This window comes from Peromyscus eremicus, chromosome 14, assembly GCF_949786415.1.
Source record: "Peromyscus eremicus chromosome 14, PerEre_H2_v1, whole genome shotgun sequence".
Taxonomy (NCBI): domain Eukaryota; kingdom Metazoa; phylum Chordata; class Mammalia; order Rodentia; family Cricetidae; genus Peromyscus; species Peromyscus eremicus.
The window spans coordinates 4,923,155-4,946,885 of NC_081430.1; the positions used below are offsets into that span (position 1 = coordinate 4,923,155).

The 23,731-nt window shown below is 37.9% G+C and overlaps 1 protein-coding gene across 1 annotated transcript in view; it reads right to left on the minus strand.

The window, feature by feature from the left end:
• Hdac9 (histone deacetylase 9) overlaps positions 1–23,731 on the minus strand; it is a 157,768-nt gene that overhangs the window by 69,214 nt on the left and 64,823 nt on the right. The window contains exon 2 of the mRNA XM_059279554.1: positions 3,860–4,101. Coding sequence (XP_059135537.1) covers positions 3,860–4,101 — 242 coding nt within the window. The remainder of the gene's footprint in view (positions 1–3,859; positions 4,102–23,731) is intronic.

The following is a 23,731-nucleotide window of genomic DNA, read 5'->3' on the forward strand; positions in this document are numbered from 1 at the left end:
AGCTTCAAAGTCATCACTCACTGCCCCAAATCGCAATGTTTTAACTTTTGGAACTTGATAGTATTTAGTTTGTGCTTCAACCACCTTATTATGATTGAAATATAAAGACAGGAAACTAAAAGGTTTTGATATCTACAACAAGTAAGGTTTCAGATAATTTCATCATTTGTGGATCCCTATCAAAAATTATTACCAAATCCACTAAGGTCATGTGAATGCTGTTGACTTGAACCTTTAGTTTCTTTCCCTGTGTGTCTACAAAACATAGGAACATGCAAAGGCAGAGACAGCCCAGATGTCTATTTCACAAAGTCTCTCACACTATAAATAGACAATCAGTTCTTATCCTGAGATACAGTATAAAACTGCCGTGGATAGGACAGCAGTGAGGGTTACTTTGGGGAAAGCCTGCCCGAAACAGTACAAACACTGACTACCCCCTTCACAGAGAAAGTTCTTGTTAAAGTGAAGTGAACTACACATCTATATACTTCTCTAGAAGATAATAGGAAGTTCAGAACTGTCACCTAACACAGGAAAACTTCTAGATTAGAGACATAGATCCAAAAGAAGTCACTTCCACAAACTGTACTTCCATGCATTCATGTCTAGTTTTCTGAATCCTCTGAATTTACTTCAAACCATACATAACAAAAAGACGAGGTTATTTGTTATGGCATTTTAAGGTATCAGTTTCCTTTTAGCTGGAGAAATACATATATTTGAAGAAAAGCAAATGTACTCACTGAAGAACAAGTCTCTCAAGTCCTATTGAGCGTCTGGCATTTCCAGGTCTGAGCTCTGACAAGATACTAAAGCTGTTCAGAACCTCAGTGCATTATAAGCAAGACAATAACGTCCCTCACAGATCATATACATAATTCATGGGAAATTTAGGTTTTAGTTTTGAATGATATCATTTCAATTATTACTATTTATTGCTTAATAACTAAAGCATAATTTATCCTTTTGAATATTAGTTATCTAAAAACCTGTATTTTATAGCAAATAATGGAACAAAAATTCAAAGCTCTGTGGAATGTTATCAGGACCTTCTTGCTGGAGCAACAAGAGGGCCATTTTTTTATGCTAAGTATGACAGCCTTACCCAATCTAAAGCATATGGTTAGGAGTATTTCTGTTTATTCTCCATATTATATCTTAATATCTTGGTGCTTTGTTTTTATATACCATCCACTTAATGGATGTTCTCAAATATATCACTGTTATTTAGGAAGCCATAGTTATGTTTAAATTCTGTTACAATGTCAATTCTATATCAGTATTGAGACTGGTCAAATTGATTCAATACTTTATCCAAAACTTCAATGAAATCAAACTATAGAAACTTCTAGAAATGGAAAAGCATACACATTCATTACCATAGTCACTACTTACAAAAAAGATTATGGGAATGGGGTATGTCTAAAAAATTAAAATGAAGTAAAACTTAACGTGTTTATTTCTATTTTAGCCTGAATGAGCCATGGTGACTTAGGAGCTTTTTGGACAGACTGGCGAAGACAACACAATTTTGAGCACCTACATTCTAGCCACAATCTGTGTAGCTTTGAAGAGTTACTACTGAAGAAGTCTCTACTTCAGTTGGCTAGGTAGAAACTAGGAGACTAGAACAGAAGGCAGCAGGTGCTAACTGCAAGAAGAACCAGAGTTCAAAAGCTAATGCCACTAAATCCTGAGGTACTGTCTTCCTCATGCAAATAAATCTAAATTAATGTTACCCATAAGGCAGTAACAAAGCAAAATAAAAAAGTTAAGGGAGTATATAACTTCCTAATCGTTAAAAGAAGAAAGATGTAAACACATCTTCAGCCTCTAACAAAAGAATGCACTACGTAGGGAAACCATCGTCTTAAAGCTACAGTTCCCTTTTAACCATCTCATGATTCTTACTCTCTCGAGTGCCTCTTTTCCAGGTGCCAATCAACCTGCCATGTTATTTTGTTTGTGACACAGAAGGAATTACCTACTTGCTACTCTTAGGTTCTGAGTGGTCAAATGATAAATTACTCACAAGTGACTTTAGCGGTAACAATGGCACCAACCATTAATGAAAAGAAATCAAAAACCAGACAATGCAAGTAGCTTATCAGCATGGCTTGGTACTCAGGGAAAGTGACTCAAACACAAAAGAAAATGAGCCATATAGTTATTCAGATCTTGAAGCATGGGGATGAATGTAATCTTACTCACGCCTCATGGCCCTGTTAAGATGCCTGGAAGGATGGGGAAAGCAACCTAGACATCAATGCTTCTATTACTGGTTCAAGGGTCAACGTGAAAGAACACTTTGGCATTTACTCAAAAATAAATGTACAAACTCAGTGAAGGCCACTCATATGTAAAAAACAGGCATGAGACAACAATGTCGCTGAGGACACACACACAAAGTCCTTCATTCTTATTTTAAATGTGTTTCATAGGACAACACTATGAAAGTCTTCAGTAAACTTCACTAGTAAAGGAAAGAGACTATATTTTACATTAGTCATTGAAGAGCCTTCTCTGCAGATAATATACCTTGCAGAACAAGGAAAATGGGGAAGAAAATAGTACTTTTATCTTTTTAGACATTGTAATTTAATGTTATAATTTAGTTATCTGTATTAATGCCATATTCACATATTTGTACTTGATATACAAGAGATTACATGACTAAAAATAGTATAATAAAATACAACAAAATGCATAATTCTATTGAATATTACCCTTACGTCATCTTTGAAGTTGATTATAAAATAAAATTTTACTGTAAATATTTTGTGCTTTTAATAGTATCTATTTTATTGAACCAAAACATCCTTGTGCTTTCTTACAATTTTAAAACATTGGCTCATTCTGGAGCCCAGGTTATTTCCAAGTTTAGATCTTCCCCTCTCCAATTCCCAAGTTTTGAGATGAGGACCATGTGCTACCATCCCCTGCCAGATCTCTATTGATAAATATCCTTGCCAATTATTAAAACAAACAAACAAAAAAACTAGTAAAGCTACAGTGATGTTTTCCAGTGAATACACCAAAGAAGAAAAAAGTAATTCGGCACATATACAATCACCAGATGTCAGCAAAAATTCTGAGCTATTGTTATATTTCCTCTGACATAACAGTCTATAAAAACATTAAAACATTTATCCAGTTTTTACATATAAAAATCCCTTCGCCTGGTGGTGGTGCCGTACGCCTTTAATCCCAGCACTTGGGAGGCAGAGGCAGGCAGATCTTTGTGAGTTTGAGGCCAGCCTGGTCTACAGAGCTAGATCCAGGAAAGGCGCAAAGCTACACAGAGAAACCCTGTCTCGAAAAACAAACAAACAAACAAAATCCCTTCAACTTTTCATGATATTATTATATTTTTATTTTGATTATATGCCATATGATATCATTCCTATAAGGAACAACTTGTATTGACCTAGACTGGGAACCAAACAGCAGAAGAAGGCTGTTTCTATTCACAAGGTAAATTTACCCTTCTTGATAAATAGTGCACATAGCTTCTTTAGCAGCATAACCTGGGCCTTTCAGTCACCTTGGTGGTGACTACAGGGGAAAGGGAACACACAGGAGAAGGTATACATGGGAATGGCAAGTTCCTGTCACTCTAGGTGAGTCTGTGAGGTAAAAGGTAGGAGTGGCAGAGCTCTCCCAACAGCCAAGCAAGTGCTTACCAGGTACTTACCCAAGTTTCCAACTAGTACAACCACAATTTCCTTCAAGCCACACATCCATGACTTAATCACAGTGAACTTCCCCATCAGTGCTCGCATGGGCTGGCCTTATGCCCACAGTGTGGTGCAGATGCCCTGATTGAGAAGGTCAGAGACAAAGACACATTTGCTACCTTGATGTGCTCCTGAAGTTGTGCCTGGTGCTGCCGTGTCAGATTTTCATGCTGCTTCTGAAACTCTGCTATTAGGAGCTGCTTCTGGATCTGTTGCTGCTGTTGGATAAGAAGCAGCTCTTGCTGCAGTTGCTTCTCACGGACGACAGGATCCACCACGGGCATCATCATCCTGAGGTCTGTCCTTAGGTCTAAAGGTGAGATAGGCTCCAGGCCCATAGGAACCTCTGATTTCACATCCACTGGAGACACAGGACAGAAGACAGAGAACGGGGGACAGAGGTTTGGAAATTAGCACACTGATTGGTAAACAAAGAACACTATCTTCTGCAGCACACGTGTTCACACGCATAAAGGAATAGCACCATCACTGCTTTACACTGCTGTAAAATTTGTGTTCTACATAAGATTTGGTAAAGGGTTAATTGTCACTCAGTAGCATGTATTCTGCTCTGAATCTTTCTACAGTTGTCTGTTTTCAAACAGATGGATTCAGCTACTGGTATCAAAAATCATTCATAAAATTTATTAGACTGGACCACTTAAACAAACTTAAGCCAATGAAGACCAAGAAATGCAAGATGAAAGAAAGATGTCATACAAACAGGGAATTTCTGTCACAACTCAATTCACAGACTTATAAAAAGTTTTATAATCAAGGATAGAAGATGAGTTCTACCTTAAGTTAAGCGGGCAATGCAATACATCTGCATCACCAGCAGACCTAGGGGAGAAACGGGGACAATCTACATCCAAATCCAGATAATGGTGATTAACCATAACAACGGGCCAAGTCTACACATGAAGAAGTGAGAGCAGCCAAGGGCCTAAGTACTGGTTTTTAAATAGTAATCATTTAAATCGTGGAAACCTCATTCTTAAAATAAACAAGAGAGGAAGAAGAATGAGAGAACTTCAAGTAAATATTTAATCAAACCACCAAAGGAAAAAAAAATCTGATGACCCAAGTATAACTTTAGAAGACAATATTTAAATTTATAAAAATTGAATTTGATAATATATATGAAGTGTCTAGCACAATTTGAGTAGATAAGCATGCTGCCCCCTGAAGGAAAATTTTAAGCAGGGAAAGCATAGCCCGAGAAGCTCTCCAGATGGTGGTTGTTTATGACTAATGTCTACTCTGATTGGTCAGTGCCCAGGCCAAACTGATGGTTAAATATTCTGAGGAATATATCTACCTGGAGGAATCAGAGAAATTTTATAATTACGTGAAACAGGTCAAGTTAAAGACAATGGCTCTTTTGGAAGCCAGGGTTATACCTCTTTAAAATTAGTGAACCACTACTTAGCTCTAACACCCAGCATAGACAGAAATAACCAGAAATTTTAATTGCAAAAATATTTAAAATACTTTAACTTTCTGAGAAGCCTAGGAAAATGGTTCAGTAAGTCAACCAGGACATGCAAGCTGCCAGTTTCAACCTCTATTCTGAAACCCAATGCTTGTTACAATTCCCCTACTTGCATAAGCCTGTGAATGCTGTTATCTCCACCAAGCCTCAGCCTCATCACCACTAAAGCAGAGATGATCATAAGAACAGTAATTAAAGGCTCAAATGAGGACAGTCACTCAGAGTATGTACAGCACACCTTTTAGTAAAAATTGTTGTTTTTGTCTTTTATATAAAAATGGAAATTTTCTGTACACTAAAATAATTCACCAATAACGATTGGCTAGCAGATCAAAACCATATAAGCAACTCTTGAAACAAAATGCTGATTTCTATAAATATTAGAAAATAAAAACAATTCAGTAACTAAAAATCACCTTCATTGGTAAATAAAGAAACCATTAATAAAATGAAACATCACTATGTAGTTCCTAAGAATCACATATATACGTGTATATACATGAACATGTATAGATATCTGCTGCATAATGCCCGTTTTATAAGGTAAGAACATGACTAAATTATTTATTGAAAGTGGAACTTCCAATTGGTATAAAATTTCCAAAAATCAATCTACAATTTGAACCATGAAGTCTTAAACATTTCTATCATTTGATTCAGGTTTGGCACCTCTGGGAGTAAGTCACACAGAGACAATCCTAAGGAGAAAAAGCTTCAATGATGTGTTGTAATCTGGAGATTTTTATTATTAACATCATAGTCACCAACTAGAAGAACACCTAAATAAACCATGTCATATCCATTTGATTAAAAAAAAAAGTAGTCATTGGCTGGGGAGAGAGGTCAGCTGATAAATTATATGCATAAGGACACCAATTCAATCCCTGGAACCTACATTTAAAAACAACAGTTGAGAATGGTGTTGCATGCCTGTAATCCTAGTACTGGGAAGGTGAAGACAGGTAGATAGATCCTTGAGGCTCAATGACCAGCCAGCGACAGATACTGCTGTAGTTAAGGAATGATACCCAAGGTTGTCTTCTGGCCTCCACAAATAGGTGCATGCATGTGCATATGCCATCACAGATATATAAACATGCACACTCATTCACACACACATGCTCAAAAACATATGAATCCCTAAAAAATAAATCCTTAAAAATCAGTAATAAACTGGTAATTACACTATGATAACCAAATGACATAAATCTTTATTGAGCCCCTTAAATATTAGACATCATTCTAACTATTGAGCCTCAGGACTTGAGAACAAGAAAAGACAAAATATCCAGCCATAACTATTCATGTACACACACACACACACACACACACACACACACACACACACACACACACAGACTTCTCAGTTACATTAGTCCATAAGTTCTGATACAAAGAGTGACATAGAGGACAGATGACAGCAGTACTTTGGGTGAGAATCTGGGTGACCTTGACTCTACTTGTTTTCAGCTTTCCATATCTCTTAAATCATTAGAAATACTCATCACTTTTGAATGTTCCACATCTACATAGGTTTGAACATCCCAGATTGGGAATTATCAAGTTTGTACTCTATGCAGATTTATGATTTATTTTCAGGGCTTGAAGGAAAACTCCCAGTGATCCTGTTTAGAGATGCCAGGCCTCTCATGTGAATGCTTGTGAGTGCCGATCAAGCCATGCTGCACACATGCGTGAGCGCAGGCATGCAGACTGCTGTCAATCTTCCTTTGCAACAGTGGCTATATTCCAATGTGTAGATCTGAAGTTTGAACCATCAATACTGCATGTAGCAACTTAATGATGATCGGAAAATGATTTATTAATAAACTATGGTTTCACAGACAGTGACTTTTTATGACATTACCCTTGTTCAAACAAATAAATGAATTGTGACAAGTTTGAAAACAAGATGGTTGCCTAGGTCTCTTAGCTGTAATGGGCAATGCAGAACTTCTAGTCAAGACTGTGGAGTGATGTGAGAGTTTGAACATTAACTCAAAATTTTCATGAATCCAGCCTAAAGTAATGTTGTTAATAATATACTTCATTTTTATCTTTAATAGGCCAAACTATAGTCCTCAGTGTTGTTCATGGAAATCTTAATAATTGAACGTCAGAATCTTACCCTATAAACACAAAATATAAAATAATTCAAAAGACCCTTGAGCTTTCTTTATTGTTCATAAACTATAAACGTCAAACCCTTAAAATTACTCAAATAAACAAACAAGAAAAAAGATAAGGAATAAAATCCCACAGTGCTCTGTAACAGTCATCGCAAACCTCCAAGGGTAATTTGACTTCTTAAGCTGCTATCCCAACAGAAATGACTGTGTCTAACTGCTTGCCTTTGTTCACAGACTAATCACTAAATTGTGAAAAATCACCCTCAGCTTACAAAAACTGCCCTTGATTATAAATAATTGCCCAAGACTGAGAAAAAGCGGCAGGCAAGATCCCAGTCTTTCATCCAATTTATTCAGCAGTGATCTACATTCCATTTGTCTAGACTAAATATAGCAGCGTTTATACAAGGAATCAATAGTGCTTGCAGAGAGGAGGGCAGAGGCATGAATATTTCATCAAACGTGGAGAGAAGCGGCAATCAGCGTCAGGCTCTGGCTGGGTCATCTTTGGCCTGCTGGATTCGCCCTGCTGCTTGGACAACAGCTCATCTCCCTTATCCACACTTGCATCCCCGCCACGCTTCCTGTTTTTAGCAGCCATTGCATCTTGGGTGACAAAGATGCCTCTTGGTCCATGAACAATGCTGGATTTTTCTGACATCTTTGCTGACAGGCTAGGGAGTTTCCCAGGAACAATAATAGAAATATTAGACCAGGGTTGAGTTTCAACAGGTAACAGTCACCTTTGTGCACAGAATATGAAAGAAAGGGCACTGTGGATACCTACTGTATTTTAACCAGAAATAATCAGTTTACAAGGAAAATGTAACCATCTTTTTTTTTTAATTAGTGGATAAATAGAATTTCCTCTGTTTATGTTGTTTGTCTTTTGGGGAACACACACAATTCTTCAAAGATTATTCAGAAGTGGTTGTTGGTGACTCAGGTTAGAAGGTGGCTGATGACAACAAATATCATTAACATTAGTTATCAATGAATTGTAGTTTCTTTTCCCTAACAAACTCCAACCCTGGACACAAGTGAGAAAAAGCCATGACAAAACTAGTTTTATTTGGACTTCTCCTTTCTGAGATTACAAATACATGCAATGAGCTGAAGAAATAGCTCCATGGCTAAGAGCATAGGCTAATCTTCCAGAGGACCCTGGTTCAAATCCCAGCACCTTCATAATGACTAACAACTACCTGTAACTCCAGTTCCAGTGGATCTGACACCTTCTTCTGACATTTATTGGTACTGCATGCTTGTGGTCCATAGACATACATTCAGACAAACGTGTAAAATGATATAAACAAATAAATCTTTAAAATAAAATAAATAGTGAAATAAAAATAAATAACTCAAACACATATACATTATTTTGGATTTTTAAAATGCTCATCTGGAATATTTCCACACATATATTATCTGGTCTTAATTATCATGTCATAAAAACTTATTTCTTCTTTGTTTATAAACTTGTTACTTTGTTAGCTTCTATTATGTTAATCAACAGTTGCATTTTTTTAAAAATGATTTTCAGTTCTAAAGTAGTCGTAAATGAAAAACCTCTCATTGCAAAACTAAAACAAAATCCTAGCTTGTGTGTGTGTGTGTGTGTGTGTGTGTGTGTGTGTGTGTTTTAATACTTACAGTTGTTTAAGCATCATATACATCTGGTTAATTAAACTTCTAGGAAAAATACATTCTTTTATCAATACCTGGGCCAGGGCCACAGCTGATTCCTAGCGCTAAAGCCAAACCCAACAGCCATAAATCTTTCTTAGTTCTTTGTTTGCAAGGTTGTTAGTTAAGGACAAGTGAACATGAACAGTCTTCCTGTGCTTCAAAGCAGGACTCTGGTTGTGCCTCTATCCAGGGGCTCCATGGAAAAATCCAATCATTTTCAGAATTTTTAAGTGAGTGATCTTGTAAATAGAAACATTTGACAGGAGGATTTTGTCACTGTGGCTGAAGACTTAGTTTAAAACCTCAGTTTTGCACACAAAATATTACATAGAGATTCTCACACCCAATTTGTTTGTGTCAATGAGTGATTTATTTTTATATTCCAAGTACTACAGAAATCAGAGCTGTGTCTAATGGTATCAGTTAGTATGCATAATTACAGAGGTCCAAACTCAGGACACAGGTTAACAATGCTGGCCAGAGCCAGCATTAAATTAGGTTCCTTATGCTCCAGAATAATTGCCCATAAATTCCTGGCAGGTGGACATATGAGCTGAAATATCTAGATTTGAGAAGAAGGAAAGGTTGTTTTGACCACCCACTTATGTCTCTTCTGATCCTCCTCCACACACAGACCGGTGAGAGAGTGGACACGCTGTCTGTCACCTGGGAAAGAACACCCTCTCTGCTCTTTACAACTGCAACACTACCCCATCAAATAAGTCCACATATCACTAGCTTGAGGTGTGGGGAAGATTTGTAGAACACTGCTTCAGTAGCATGAACATGTCCTAAAGGACAGCCCAGAACGATAGCCTGAGCAGACATTTCACCCACTAATCTTCAGACTTGTCTCTGTTGGTTGCAGGTTTCAGTCTCTGCATGGCAGATTGGCTCTATTAAAACACATGAACACAATTCTGAGAACAGTGACAGCCCTAGCGTATCAAGGAGGGCTGAGATTATCATGTCTATGTTACAATGTTTTGTCTTACTGGTTTTGCACTTTTTTTGCAGCCAAATACAAATTGATAAGGAATAACTTACAAAGTGGGACCCAACACCAATTAGGAGGTTATTGGGTTGAAAATCACTGTATGTGTGCACACAATTCTTCTTAGCTTTCTGCATAGACATTAAAAATCATGAGGCCTGTGTAAAAGATAATCCACGAGTCAAGAACTATTGTCTTTACCCTAAACACTCACCTCATGAATAATATATCAGCTCTACCCTGAAGAATCTTAGAAATTTTGCTCTGGTACATACCTGCTTCTAGAGGGTTCTAGGACCCTAGTTTTACCATTTCTTTCTCCCATTGTATATGTTGATTATCTTACACATAGTTAGACTTTATCTTTCAGTTTGTTTTTCTCCTGAAAATGAATCTGGCCTTGGAGCCCTGGCTTAGGACCATGTGGTGATGTACTGAACATGAACAGTGCAGGTGCCTACATTCCTTACTATGGAACAGAACCTCCAAGCTGTCTACAGAACATAGCTACTGAGGGGAAGGTCAGAGAACAGAAATCTGGACTTTCTCTTGATTGGTGAAGGGCCAAGGATGCACAAAAGAGAAGTTCATCCTTGGGACTCAACAGTTTCTTTCTTCCAGGAAAGGAAGATGGAAATTTAGCCAATATGACTGCTCAGTGTCACTGGCTGGAAAGGCAGTTCTACTGTTCAGGAAAAACAAGAAAAAAGTAAGTTCTTTATGCTCTTTAGATGTTGCCATCTGGATCAGTGTTCCAAAGGCTCCAGTGTTCCAAAGGCTCTCAGCCTCCAGAAGCCACTTCTTGCCTAGGAAAGAGGCCGAACTCTGGGAACCTGGCTGTCTATAGTCTGCAACTAGGACTGGGCTGGTTCCTCCAAAGCTTTTTAGTGAGTGGTTTTTACTTTCTTCCAATGCATCTTTGTGCTATGATTGGATGTTCTTAAGTACTTCTTGTCCAACAAAATTCATCATAGCCAGCTTTCACACCTCCTTCTGGGTTTAACTCCCATTACCACTTCCAGAAGCTGACCCACAGATCATAACATGGCTTTAAACTGTTTCTTAGCCTGACATCCTCTTTTCTTATCAGTTTAGTTCAGCAAACTTTCTTTTGGAGTATATTCTAGTCTTCTGCTGAATACAAGGGCAATAAAAACAAGAAGCATGGTGTGGCCTGCCCTCATTGCCAGACTTCACAATGAGGTTCATATGAGGCGGGCTTGGGCAGAATGGGGCAAGGTGGTTAAGTTCTGTGAACAGGGGGAGGCATAGATGGGCACATGACTGCAGAAAGCACAGCAAGCTATTCTATCATGAGGAGTAAACAGGACTAAATTAAGTATCCCTTGTCCTCTCCTGTGAGTATTGACATTTGATGCTTTAAAGGAGAAGAAAGGACCAAAATTGGGTATGCATGATGGGAGTGGAAAGTGTGGAGTGACAGAGGAGAAGAAAGGGTCTCCTCCATGCCATCACCTTCCCCTTCTTTATTCTTCCAGGTTTCTGTCAGACTCACAAATGAAGACTCTGGGGAACAGGAAGGACTCTGGGTAAACAGGGGTGAGTACTGAGGCTTCTGCTTTCTCCCATTCCAGAAAGGCAGTTTCAATCACCTTGACATTTCCTTCTCTGCCACCTCTCCCTCATCTGGTAGTAAACAAGACTGATGTTTACATTTCCTCTCCTTTTGTTATTCCTTCCTTCTACTCTGTTGGTTGGACCTAACCACAAGCCTTGCCTGAGGGCTGTGTGTTCTGGTGCTGTGTCCCAGTCCCTTTTCTAAGGACTACACAGCAGCACCAGCTCTTAAGTTCCTTTCTCTTTAATTCTCTTTGTTTTTTTTCTCCAGGGTCCTCCTTGGAGATCTCTATTTGTTTCCTATGTAAACACTGGTTCCTACCATTGGCTCTAATGGCAGACTATCCGCCTCACTGTCCTGTCCTCACTTCCTCTGCACACCTCCTTTCAAAACTGCATCAGAAGAAGAAGCCTGCAACTGTTCTCTCTTATCTGCCAACCATATTTAATCACAGGAACAAATGACTCTCCCCATCACTAGTACCCGTTTCACTAACATAGCCCCTTCTCACTGTCCCTGGAGCACCCCTGGGGAGCCTTGGTCTTCAGCTATAAGGACAAGGAGAGAGCTAAGTGTATGCCTGGAATGAATGAATTAATTAATGAGTGAATGAATGAAGGAGAAGATGAAATGCACATCAGAACCGTGGAAATAGAAACATGTGCATAGCTGTAGACTATGGTCACAAATGCCAACACACCCTGTTAAAATTCCAAAGCAAAAATTTATTGGATTTTGATCATTTGAATTCCAGATTATACCGACTCTTTGCTTAAATTATTAGCAAGTGAATAAAATCAATTATCTGACAAAAACAAGTATTCAGAAACAATCTCAAAAGGTTTCAAGGTGTCACTTTGCATTTTTTTGATTTTATATCTCTTAAAACATGTGACAATCATCAAACTGAGGCAGGCGAACACAAAGAAAAGTATACCTTACCATTTCTCCAGTTTGCCTCCATAGAGCTATCAAGTATAGGTTATATCCTGAGTTACCTAAACAGTAATGCCTAACTCAAGACCTAGAGTATGTTAGAAAAGAAGAAATGAATATATATATATTAAAAGCCATCTTAAATTCATCTCATCAAAATTCTTTGAAATTTTGTCCAAGATATTTTGACCAGTTGATATTTTCAGTGCCTAAAGATGCTGTGCTATGTGCTTGTTACAGGAGTCTCTCGTTTAGTGTCTTTAGTCACAGAAGAAATTTTTTATGGAAAATTAAATTAATAAGTTGGAATGTGCCTAATGCCAAAACAAATAATTTAGGGAAATAGTAATATCCTTACTTTGACAACAATCCTGCCCAAATTTCATTTTAGAAATGTAGATACCACTAGCTTATTGTCTACTATTAGTTTTTATAATTTAACCATCAAGAAATAAAAAGGACAATTAACTTATCAAACATTAAAAGGACAATTTTCATAAGAATCCTGTAAATTACTTTGTCCAGAGAGGTACAACTCTCGCTCACAGTGGTTGTGATCAAGTCATGAATGTCTTTACTCTCTCAAAGTGCATTAATACATGGCATCAATGCAAAGAAAATAAATTCAAAAGGCAATCTTGGCTTTGATTTACTGTTCTCTTATTTCCCAGGGGTCTGGACAGGAAACAAAAATAACCACAAATGACTAAAATATCAGTAGTCCTTGAAATATCAACATTTAAGCTAAAGCAGGCTAACTTTTTAATCAAAGGCTTTGCTATTTTGATTTACTTAATTCAAACTCCCTCTCTGCAAATATGCTTTTGAATTAAGCAGTCATAACAAACCATAACACAAACATGAATTGCCAACTAATTTGTTGAGCACACTTAGTTCTGTCTATGAAAAAAACACATCTTCCAACTCAAAGAGAATGAGAGATAGTTTATTCTAGAGTCAAACTTGAGTGACCACGGCCTGAGAACACAGGTTGGGGTTACCCCAAATTCCATGTTCTAATGTGGAAGCAGTTTCATGAAGTTTTTATAGTAACAAAACAAAAAGCTGTGAATTAAGGCACTTTTAAAATACAGTGTTGGAATCACCAGAGAGGCAGTTACAGCAAGAGAGGCGACTCTCCTATTGGTCTCAGACGCCATCTGATGACAATCAGCCTTGTGGTTGGTGGAGGCTAGTGCCCTGCGAAGTTAGCAGAGTCCCAAAGAGTTTTGTCTATTAGTGACAGAATGTCAGTTATGATACAGAGGTGGGCTATTGAGGGTCTAAAGCTAGCACAGGATAAGGAAATTAGCCTCTGTACCCACAACATACCAATTTCTCTACTGCAGTTCTTAACAGTCTGTATAGACACACTTCTTTTTGGGTCTAAAGTTTTGCCATGCTTGTTAGTCTCTTATTAGCTGAGAACTGAATAAAAGCTTCACTGAGCTCCTTGTATTATGGGAAAAAATCGGGCCTGTTTATGTCATTTTTAAAGTAACAGGAACTAAGAAACTAATCTACAGAACTTTGTAATTTGTATAAAAACTTAATCTGATATAAAGGCACCAGCAAATGAAACCCAGAGGAGGCAGGAAATTTTAGTCTTTTAAATGGATAACAAAAGTATTAATTTGAAAGAGTGCTTTATTCAATTAAACTCAAATTTCTTCATCTGAGATTGGGAATAAGATGACTTCCCAAACAAAAAACAAAAACCAAACAAACAACCAAACAAAACCTGTAACCAGAGTGAGACAAACTCCTCTTCATGTATCTCTGCAAGTTATATTTTCAGTTATAGACTGACATTTGCAAAGAGCTAAAAAAAATCTTCCCCATGGAAACCTGATATTAGATGCATAAGATACCCTGGTAAGGACAGAACCTGGTGCATTTTATGGCAAAAATACAACTTGATAGACATGGTTGAATAAATGTCTCTTAGCAGATACTACCCCTTGTACCACCCCATGAACAAACTACACTTGCTTGTTCCACAAGTAAACGCTTTCAAAGTGTATTTTCACCCTTCTATCAGAAAACCTCATTCTTGGCCTGGGGGACAGCTCTACTGGTAAAGAGGGTGCTGTACAAACATAAGTACCTGGGTTCAATCACCAAGACCCGAATAACAAGGCTGGGTGTAATACTGCGCACTTGCAATCCCAGGGCTGCAGATGTAGAGATAGTCACGTCCCTGATGCTCAAAGGTCAGACAGCTTAGCCTAATTGGCAAGCATCAGAACATTTTCAAGACCTTGTCTCAAAAAAAAAAAAAAGGTAGATGTAGCATAAGGAGTAACATCAAAGGAGGTCTTCTTGCCTCTCCATGTGCGCACACATACATGAGCATGTGAATGCCCCACATGAGTCTACTCACTCAGACACATACACATAGAAAATACACATCAGGAAATAACACATATGTTAGAAGAATATAAGTGGGTGCTATCAAACAAAAACAAAACCCTGCTGAGAGACAATTACTTTGAACTAGTAAAAAATAATCCAGTATATTCTCCAGGTTTCAACACCTAAATTTAAGAAAACATATACTGAAATGTTCAAGACACATGGGAGAATAAAAGGGGAACTGCTGTGAATTACAACATCCTTCATTTCAGATTTGACCCAGAAGTCTGTCCCTTGTCTGCGCTATACTCATGCATTCCTACAGAACAGAAACAGGAACTCAACCTAAACTCTCAGGAATGTCTGTAACGTTTCTGTACTCATCTGCATACTTTCTTCCAATAAAGCCTTGCGACCAGTTGCAGCAGATAAAATCAACATGAGTGCATGTATTTGGGGGATACAGGAGGAGAAAAGAAGTCCTATCCACTCACTTCGCCTCCATCCTTTCCCTCTGGCTATCCGGGCTCCAAAGGATTCAGACTGCACTCGATGCTCTTGGGCATATTCTACATTTATTTTGCTAAATTCAAACCAGGGATAATTCATGCTACTGCTCATTCAAATAACCTAAAATTGTAATCTTATAAGAATAATAGTTATGGAATTTAAAAAATAACCATGTGCATGCAAATTATATAAAAAGAAGGATTAAAGCAAAACAATCCTCCAATGTTGTGAATTTCAAACTCGGCCAAGCCATGTCACTGCCGCATGGTGGCACCACTTCGACTAGTAAACAGAAACATTACTGCCTTTGTCAGGAAGCTCACTGGACGTGAGTTTGGACTTGTCTACTCTGGTGACTGGCCTAGCAAATAACCTAGCTGTCATCATAGAGCCTTTGTCCAGTGGCTGATGGAGGCAGATGCAGAGATCCACGGCCAGGCACCAGGCTGGGTTCCGGGAATCCAATTAAGAGAGAGGAGAGATTCTGTAGGCGAGGGATGTCGAGATCATAATGGGAAGATGTGCAGAGATGACTGGCCACACTAGTGGAAACCCATGAACTGTGGACTGGTGGCTGTGGAGCCCCTACAGGACTGGACTAGGCCCTCTGGATATGGAAGATGGTGTTTGGCTCGAACTATTTGGGAGGCACCCTGGCAGGGGGATCAAAATCTGCCCCTGGTCTATGGGCAGGCTTCTGGGAATCCGGTGTCTGTGGTGTGACACCTTGCACAGTCTTGGTGCAGTGGGAAGGGGCTTGGACCTGCCTAGGCTCAGTGTGCTGGGCTCTGCTGACTCCCCATGGGAGACCTTGATTTGGGGGATATGGGGATGCAGGGTGGCTTGGGAAAGAGGGCTGGGGGGTGGGAAGAGGAAGTAGTTAGGAAGGGGGATTTGTAGATGGTATGTGGAGTAAATAGAAAATTTCTTAATAAAGAAAAATGAAAAAAAAGAAAGAAAAAAAATTAAAAAAAACATGTGGATATTAATAAAACCTAGCTTCTCTAGGCTGCTTCCAAGTTTGCCTTCCAAACTTGGGCAAGGATAATGTAAAAAATCATGATGCTGGGGAGAGTTGGTTCTCTTTGTATTATGGCACTCATGCAACATACTTACAATGTTCCATACACAGCTTTGAGTGTGTTACAAAAGGAATGCTCATCTGTCCTTTATAATATCATGCAACCTGTCCAACAATGTGAAATTCCTTCACAGATAAGAGAAACATCAGGCATCAAGCAATGTGGCCAAGGGCACAGGTACCAAGATGTAAAGCAGGAATTAAACACTCACCACCTGTTTCTGAAGCCTTGGTCCTTACAACTCCATTCTGAGTCCTCTCCTGCTCTACAGAAAGAGTACCCCTTTGCATCTACAGCCTTTTTAGGTAAGCACTAATGCAGTGCGACTGAAAACTTTTTGTTAAAGTATTGCCTCTTTTTATATTTAGAGGTGAAAAAAGCTTTTGCTTGTACCTGCCAACGTATTCCATAGAGAGTTGTGTTCTTAAATACATCTCTGCATATTTTGACACATTTGTATATTTTCAGGTAGGCTTCACACATCTTTCTTGGCATGTATATTTTAATGCTCTTTTAAAGAAATAATTCTCTACTTAAAAAATCCAAATATAGCACTTCACCCTTTATTTTAGCTTTTATAGAGCTAACTTTTATATTTTCTGTGTCATCTTACCAATTTCTCTGTAGAGTCAGTGTCTTACCATCTCCAACCTGATCCATTGACTTAGAGGTAAACCTGCCTCAGAAGGACACCGTCTTTGCTACTTCATTAACCAAACTGGACTAGTTCAGAGGCAGAAGGATGGAATCCTGGTTAACTGTAAACAATGTCAATGAGGCTTGAGTGTATTACTCATAAATTTTAGGGTTTTCTTTTTAACTGAAGAAAGTAGTAACAAAAAATTAGTGAAACATCTGTTTTTTGTTTTTTGGTTTTTTTTTTTTCACAGTGTGAGAAAGGATATGACAGGGTAGCCTTTAGTGGCAGATTATTTTCTTATTCTAATTTTTTGTGTGTCTTCAATACTTCCTGTGTTCTACGAGAGAGAGAATTATGGGCCATAAAGAGACATAACTCAATAGATAAGAGGAAGATCTACCAAAAAATGCCTAAAGCTGTCAAAAACTGACTTTTCAAATATATAAGTATAGATATGTTCATCAAGTAAAGATAACCATACTTGGCAAAAGAAACTGTAATAATACTTCATGTGGCTTCTCTTTAATTAAACTGTGTTTAAAAGTTTCTATTTCTGGGAGATCTCATAGTATCTGTTTATAGAACTAGCCAGTATGGAGAGACTGTCAGCATAGAATGCATCTGAATATTTCAACAAAGCCTCAGGGTGATTGGTCTGAATCTGAAGTAGAAACTTAGCACCCATACATCTATATGAAATCACAGAAAACACTAATGTGGAATAGAACTCTGCAGGGCAGGAGTCGGTCCATGAGACAAATCCAGTCTCCTTGATTTTGTTGGAAGCCTCTATCAGTTAGACTGCACTTGACCTTTATATGTGTCCTTGTATGTGCGGGCACAGTGTGTGTGTGTGAGATGCATAAGGGGGTCAGAGCTAAATATCTGGTGTTATTTCTCAGGTCCAAGCTACCTGGGTTTGTTTGCTTGCTTGCTTAAAAATAACTTTTATTATTTTATGTGTATGGGTATTTTGCCTGAATGAATGCCTGTACCTGTTGCCTCTATAGAGGCCAGAAGAGGGCATGGGATAGCCTGCAACTGGCGTTACAGAAAGTTGTGAGCCAATGGGTGGATCCTGGGAATCAAACCCAGGTCCTCTAAAAGAGCATCCAGTACTCCTAACCTCTGAGAGGTCTCTCTAGCTCCCATCTTGTGTTGTTTTTTTTTTGTTTTTGTTTTTGTTTTATTTTGTTTTTTGTTTGTTTGTTTGTTTGTTTTGAGACAGAATCTCGCACTGGGACTTGGGGCTTGATTAGGATGGGATGACTGGCCAGGGAGCCTTGGGATCTATTTGTTTTGATCTCTCCACTTTTGGAATTACAAGCACTTCTTCATGATGACCCACATGGGTTCTGGGGATAAAATTCAGGCCTTCCTAAGTATTTGGGAAAATTGAGAGAGAGACATAGAGACAGAGAGACAGAGAGAGACAGAGAAAGAGAGACAGACAGAGACAGAGAGAAATACCATCTACTTCATAACACGAAAATTATGTAAAATGCAGATTTTGTTTGTAAATAAAGTTTTACTGGAACACAGCCAGTCACATTCATTTATGTACAGAGTCAGAATTGAATGTTACAGAGTCAGTATGACCTTCTAAAATGAAAACATTTACCACCTACCTTGACAGTCAAAGCTTAAAGGGAATCCACAGTCAATTTTCATTCTGACACTCTGGAATTCCCTAGTACTTTCAAATTTTCATACTACCTATGTACTTCGCTGGTATAATGAGGAAAGTTAAACATTATCATAGTTTATTTTTATCCTGAATGATATGCAATTAGCAAGAAATATGCTAACAATGAAATCTGTGTACAAGAAGCTCTGGGAATTGTCATTGTTAGTGCATTAATTCTAGATTTGGTGATAGCTCTCCACTCAAGCACTTAGCTAGGAACTAACATGGAGAGACTCATAGCATTTAAAATGACTCATTTATCCTGAGCACCAGCACTGAGTTCTTACATCATTTTCACAATGGACACAGGAAGTCTTACTATTCAATTTTAATTTTATTTCAAATTTACAGGAGAATAATGAGCAACAACAGGGCAGAGTAACTTGACCACGTCACTTTTGCTCGTAATCTACTCTTATTATGTGTGTATCTGATGTGGTTGGCAGGGAGGCACACACTTGCTAGCACATGTACAGAAATTTTGTAGAGACGGTTGTCTACTTCCACCTTTGGGGGGGGGTAAACATTTTTAACTGCTGAGCCGTCTTACTGGCCCTACATTTGTTGTTTTGGTTTCTGAGACAGGGTTTCTCTGTGTAACAGACCTGGCTGTCCTGCAACTCACTTTGTAGACCAGGCTGGCCTCAAACTCACTGAGACCCACCTGTCTCCAAGTGCTAGGATTAAAGGTGTATGCCACCAATACCCAGCTTCTACATTACTTCTTAAATGCTATTTTATTTCTTCTTTTTAAAACTTGGTAAATGTTAATTTAATAAAGTCCAAAGGAAAGACACTATGTAAGGATCCACACTACAGATTCAGTTTTGTTTTCCTAATATAACCCTTTTCAATGAAGTATGATAATTAATTTTACAAAAAGCTTTGTGTAGAACAAATACTCATTAACTTAAAATTTTCTTTAATAAAAAACAGCTACAAACCACTTCATTCATGGAGAGTAACTGCATTGTTTTAATTTTCTTTAACTGTGATCATATCATTTTTAATTTGAAAGAGTACAGATTCTAAACTGTAGATGTAAAGCATGATTTTCAAAACATGTGTCTTAATATTTTGTGTAACAAGTAAGTTTTCAGGCTGCTTAGTGTCCTACTGAGGGCGTCCCAATCATGTTGTGGATGTTGTAGAAAATATATGAAAGCCTTTGGACTTGGGGTGGTTTGACTAAAGACTATGGTTAGCAATCTATTTGCTGTGAATTTGGGTTACATTAATTTAAAACTACAATACCAGGAAGAATATTTGGTTAACTATTTGTCCACACACTGTTACACTATTTTATTTGAGACAACAAAGTTTCTATATAAACGCCAAGCTTACAAGCATACATGCTACATAGTTTATGTATCCTCTTGTCTTAGTTAGGATTTTTTTGCTGTGATAAATTACCATGAGGAAAATCACTTTAGAGAGGACAGGGATTATTTCAGTTTCAGTTCCATATCACAGTCCATCACTGAGGGAGGTTGGGACATCAAGAATACAAGGTAGGGACCTGGAGGCAGGAGCTGATGCAGAGGCCATGGAGGGGTGCTTCTTGATGCCTTGCTCCTCATGCTTTGCTCAGCCTGCTTCTTGTAGACCCAGAACCACCAGCCTAGGGATAGCACTGTCCACAATGAGCTAGACCCTTACACATCAGTCAATCAATCAAGAAAATTTATCACAGGACAATCTGGTGGTGGCATTTTCTCAATAGAGGCTCTATCTTTCAAAAGAACTCTAGCCTGTGTCAGGTTGACATAACTGGTCAGCACACTCTTGCACACAATCACTAAAAAGGACAAAACAACTTACAGAAACCTACTTTTGAATGAGTTTTACAAAGAAGTATCAGAAAACTAAATAATGTTGTGTATACTGGGCATTTAAATTTTTCTTTCTGATGTCTAGGTCGATTTAGTTTATACTAAGTGTTTTAAAGCACATTAGAGTTTTAAGGAGCCTTCACCAGGTACTCAGTGCTGCAGTGGATACACAAGTAGCTCTGCAGTGCTAGGCATACCACCAATCTCTACAGACTTTGTTGTCACAAACAAAATATGTAACAGTGTGTGGACAAATAGTTAACCAAATATTCTTCCAGATACTGTAGTTTTAAATTAATGTAACCCAAATTCACAGGAAATAGATTGCTAACCATAGTCTTTAGTCAAACCACCCCAAGTCCAAAGGCTTTCATATATTTTCTACAACATCCACAACATGATCGGGATGCCCTCAGTAGGACACTAAGCAGCCTGAGAACTTACTTGTTACACAAAATATTAAGACACATGTTTTTAAAATCACGTTTTACATCCACAGTTAGAATCTGTACTCTTTCAGATTAAAAATGATATGATCACATTTAAAGAAAATTAAAACAATTCAGTTACTCTTCATCCTAACAGATGCACTTGCATAGTTTCCAGGCTTCTCAGCCTGTGGCATACTGAAGAAGTATGAAACCAGGATTCTTTGTGATTCCTCAGTCAAGTAAGAAACTTCAATCAGTCACATTCACCCTGTCTCCATGTTGGATCAGCCCAATCGGGTTGACTCCTCCAAAGGCAAATTTAGCACAATGCAGGGTATATTCACAGCCACGGCTCAGAACTTTCTGTTTATGGAGCAGGTGGGATTGTCACAGCAGATGTGACCACAGCTAAAATGACCACAGCCTGTCTAGGAAGATGCCTTTTTCTGCAAAGACCCAGGAACATGAAACAAACTCATGACCCAAGGGATGAGATGGCATCTCTACCACCAGCTACATTTCTCCTCTGTGCAGCTCAGCTTCAGGACTAAGTGTTCAAGCCCAGCTTCCAACAGGACTAAGTGTGCAAGCCCAGCTTCCAACTTTAATGTGTGAAAACATTCTTCCTCTTTTCCTCAGTCTCTTTCTTTGTGTTTCTTTCTCTCTCCTCTCTACCAACCTTCTTTGAAATTGCTGGCTGATCCCCAACATCTTGTCAGCAGTTCTCTTAATTACTAACTAATTCTCACTATTTTGTCCATGGACTGAGGCTGACCATGACAGAAAAAAAAAAAAAAAAAAACCCACGGGAGTCTATAGATTTAGTCTTGATCCTTTTAATTCTATGAGTCCTTGTTTCCGCTTGGATAAAACAACTTAAGAAAAGAACTGAAGTTGTGATTAGCAAGTCTCTCTTTAGAGCCAAGACTATTTCTCCTCCCCCCCAAAAATTACACATATGCGTATTGTTTCATGTTTAAGGCTTTGTCTGAAATTATATCTTATAAGGGGTGTTCACTGTTGCCTCCACTGACTTCTGTGGATAAAACAACAATCAGTGCTGAACTGGAAGACAAGGAGTGGTCCTAGGAATACAAAAGGACCCCACCCACCATGTAAGGAACAGTGGAGAATGAGTCTCACAGTCCTCAGGTAATACAATATTTAATTAACATTGTTCTAGAATCAACTTGGCTGAGATATAAAACTCAATTCTAGTCAAAACAGTTTTTATTCCTTGATTGTGGTGTTTGGAACTGCTTATGAAACCTTCCGTTATGAGCAGCAAAACATTACTTTTCAACTCTCTGTTGCAGTGAAAATATATCTTTTTCTGAAAGAGTTGATTCTCAGGAAAGTAAAATGCACAAAAATATCTACTTTTTATAGTACTTATAAAAAAAGAATAACTGTTTTTCTAATTTAATATGTTATACAATAGAACAATATAAGACACAGTTTGAGAAAAAACAACAACATTATTCTGATCCCATTAAATGTGATGGATTTAATGACAGCAGATCCATCACTTAAAGAAATACAGAATCGCAAAGGTGTCACTGAAAACAAATTATCCACATTATAATTATGTAAATACTTCCTGTTTTGGTTAACATAGAAGATTCTATTACTCCCAAAGGCTTATATAAATTTGCAGACACATCACCAATTTGTTCTTATTATTTCAGTTTCACTGCTTCCAAAATGCACCTATGTTTGTTTGTTGGCTGCAGCAGTGAGAATCCTGCTTTTTCCTACAGACATATCTCACACTGTCCAAGGGCAGCTATCGAGTCCTAGTCAGTAATGGAAGGGATGCTCTCTCATTTGGCTGCAAGTCAATGTTGTTTTTCTCATCCCCACTGTTTTGGACATATGCTGGCCCAACTAACAATGGCAAACACAGCAAGCTGTCCCTAGTAAGACGCTGATGAAGTCATCTCACAAGTAAGACAAGTTTGGATATTAAGATGCTAAGAAAATAATATTTAAGGATAATATCCCTTTGGAAAACATTTAACCTCCCAATTTTAAATTGTATAATTAACAAACCAGGGGGTACTTTTCAAAGATACATTTGTTCAGTCAATACCTGCACATATATTTAGATGCAGAAGAGACTTAGCCATAACTCATAAACACTATTAAAATGGTATGGGAACATAGAAAAATGAAAACTCAAAGATGGATTTATAATAATGTTTGGGAGGAAGGTACTTCCTAATGTTTCCAGGACAAAAAAAATAGCACAACTTAAAAATGTAAGTACTGGTAGTATTTCAATAAATTAGATTAACAAAATATTAGTACAGACATGGTATCTCCCCTAGAAGGAAGAGGAGCAGAGACAAAATGATTACCACAAGTATGTGCTACAACAAAGCTGAGAGATTGAGGCATTTTTAAGGTACATTCACGAGCATGGCAAAGGAGAAAATTAAAAATAAAGTCTCCCTTAAAATTCAATAATTTTAATTTAAAGGAGCATGTTACAGCAATATTAAAGCTTCTATTATAATAAAACCAGACAATGAGTTAACTTTTTTTTCCTTAAGGAAAAATAAAAGTATATAAGTGAAAAACTACTTTCTGGGTCCTCACAAAGTTTTGAACTGTATACAACTCTATTACA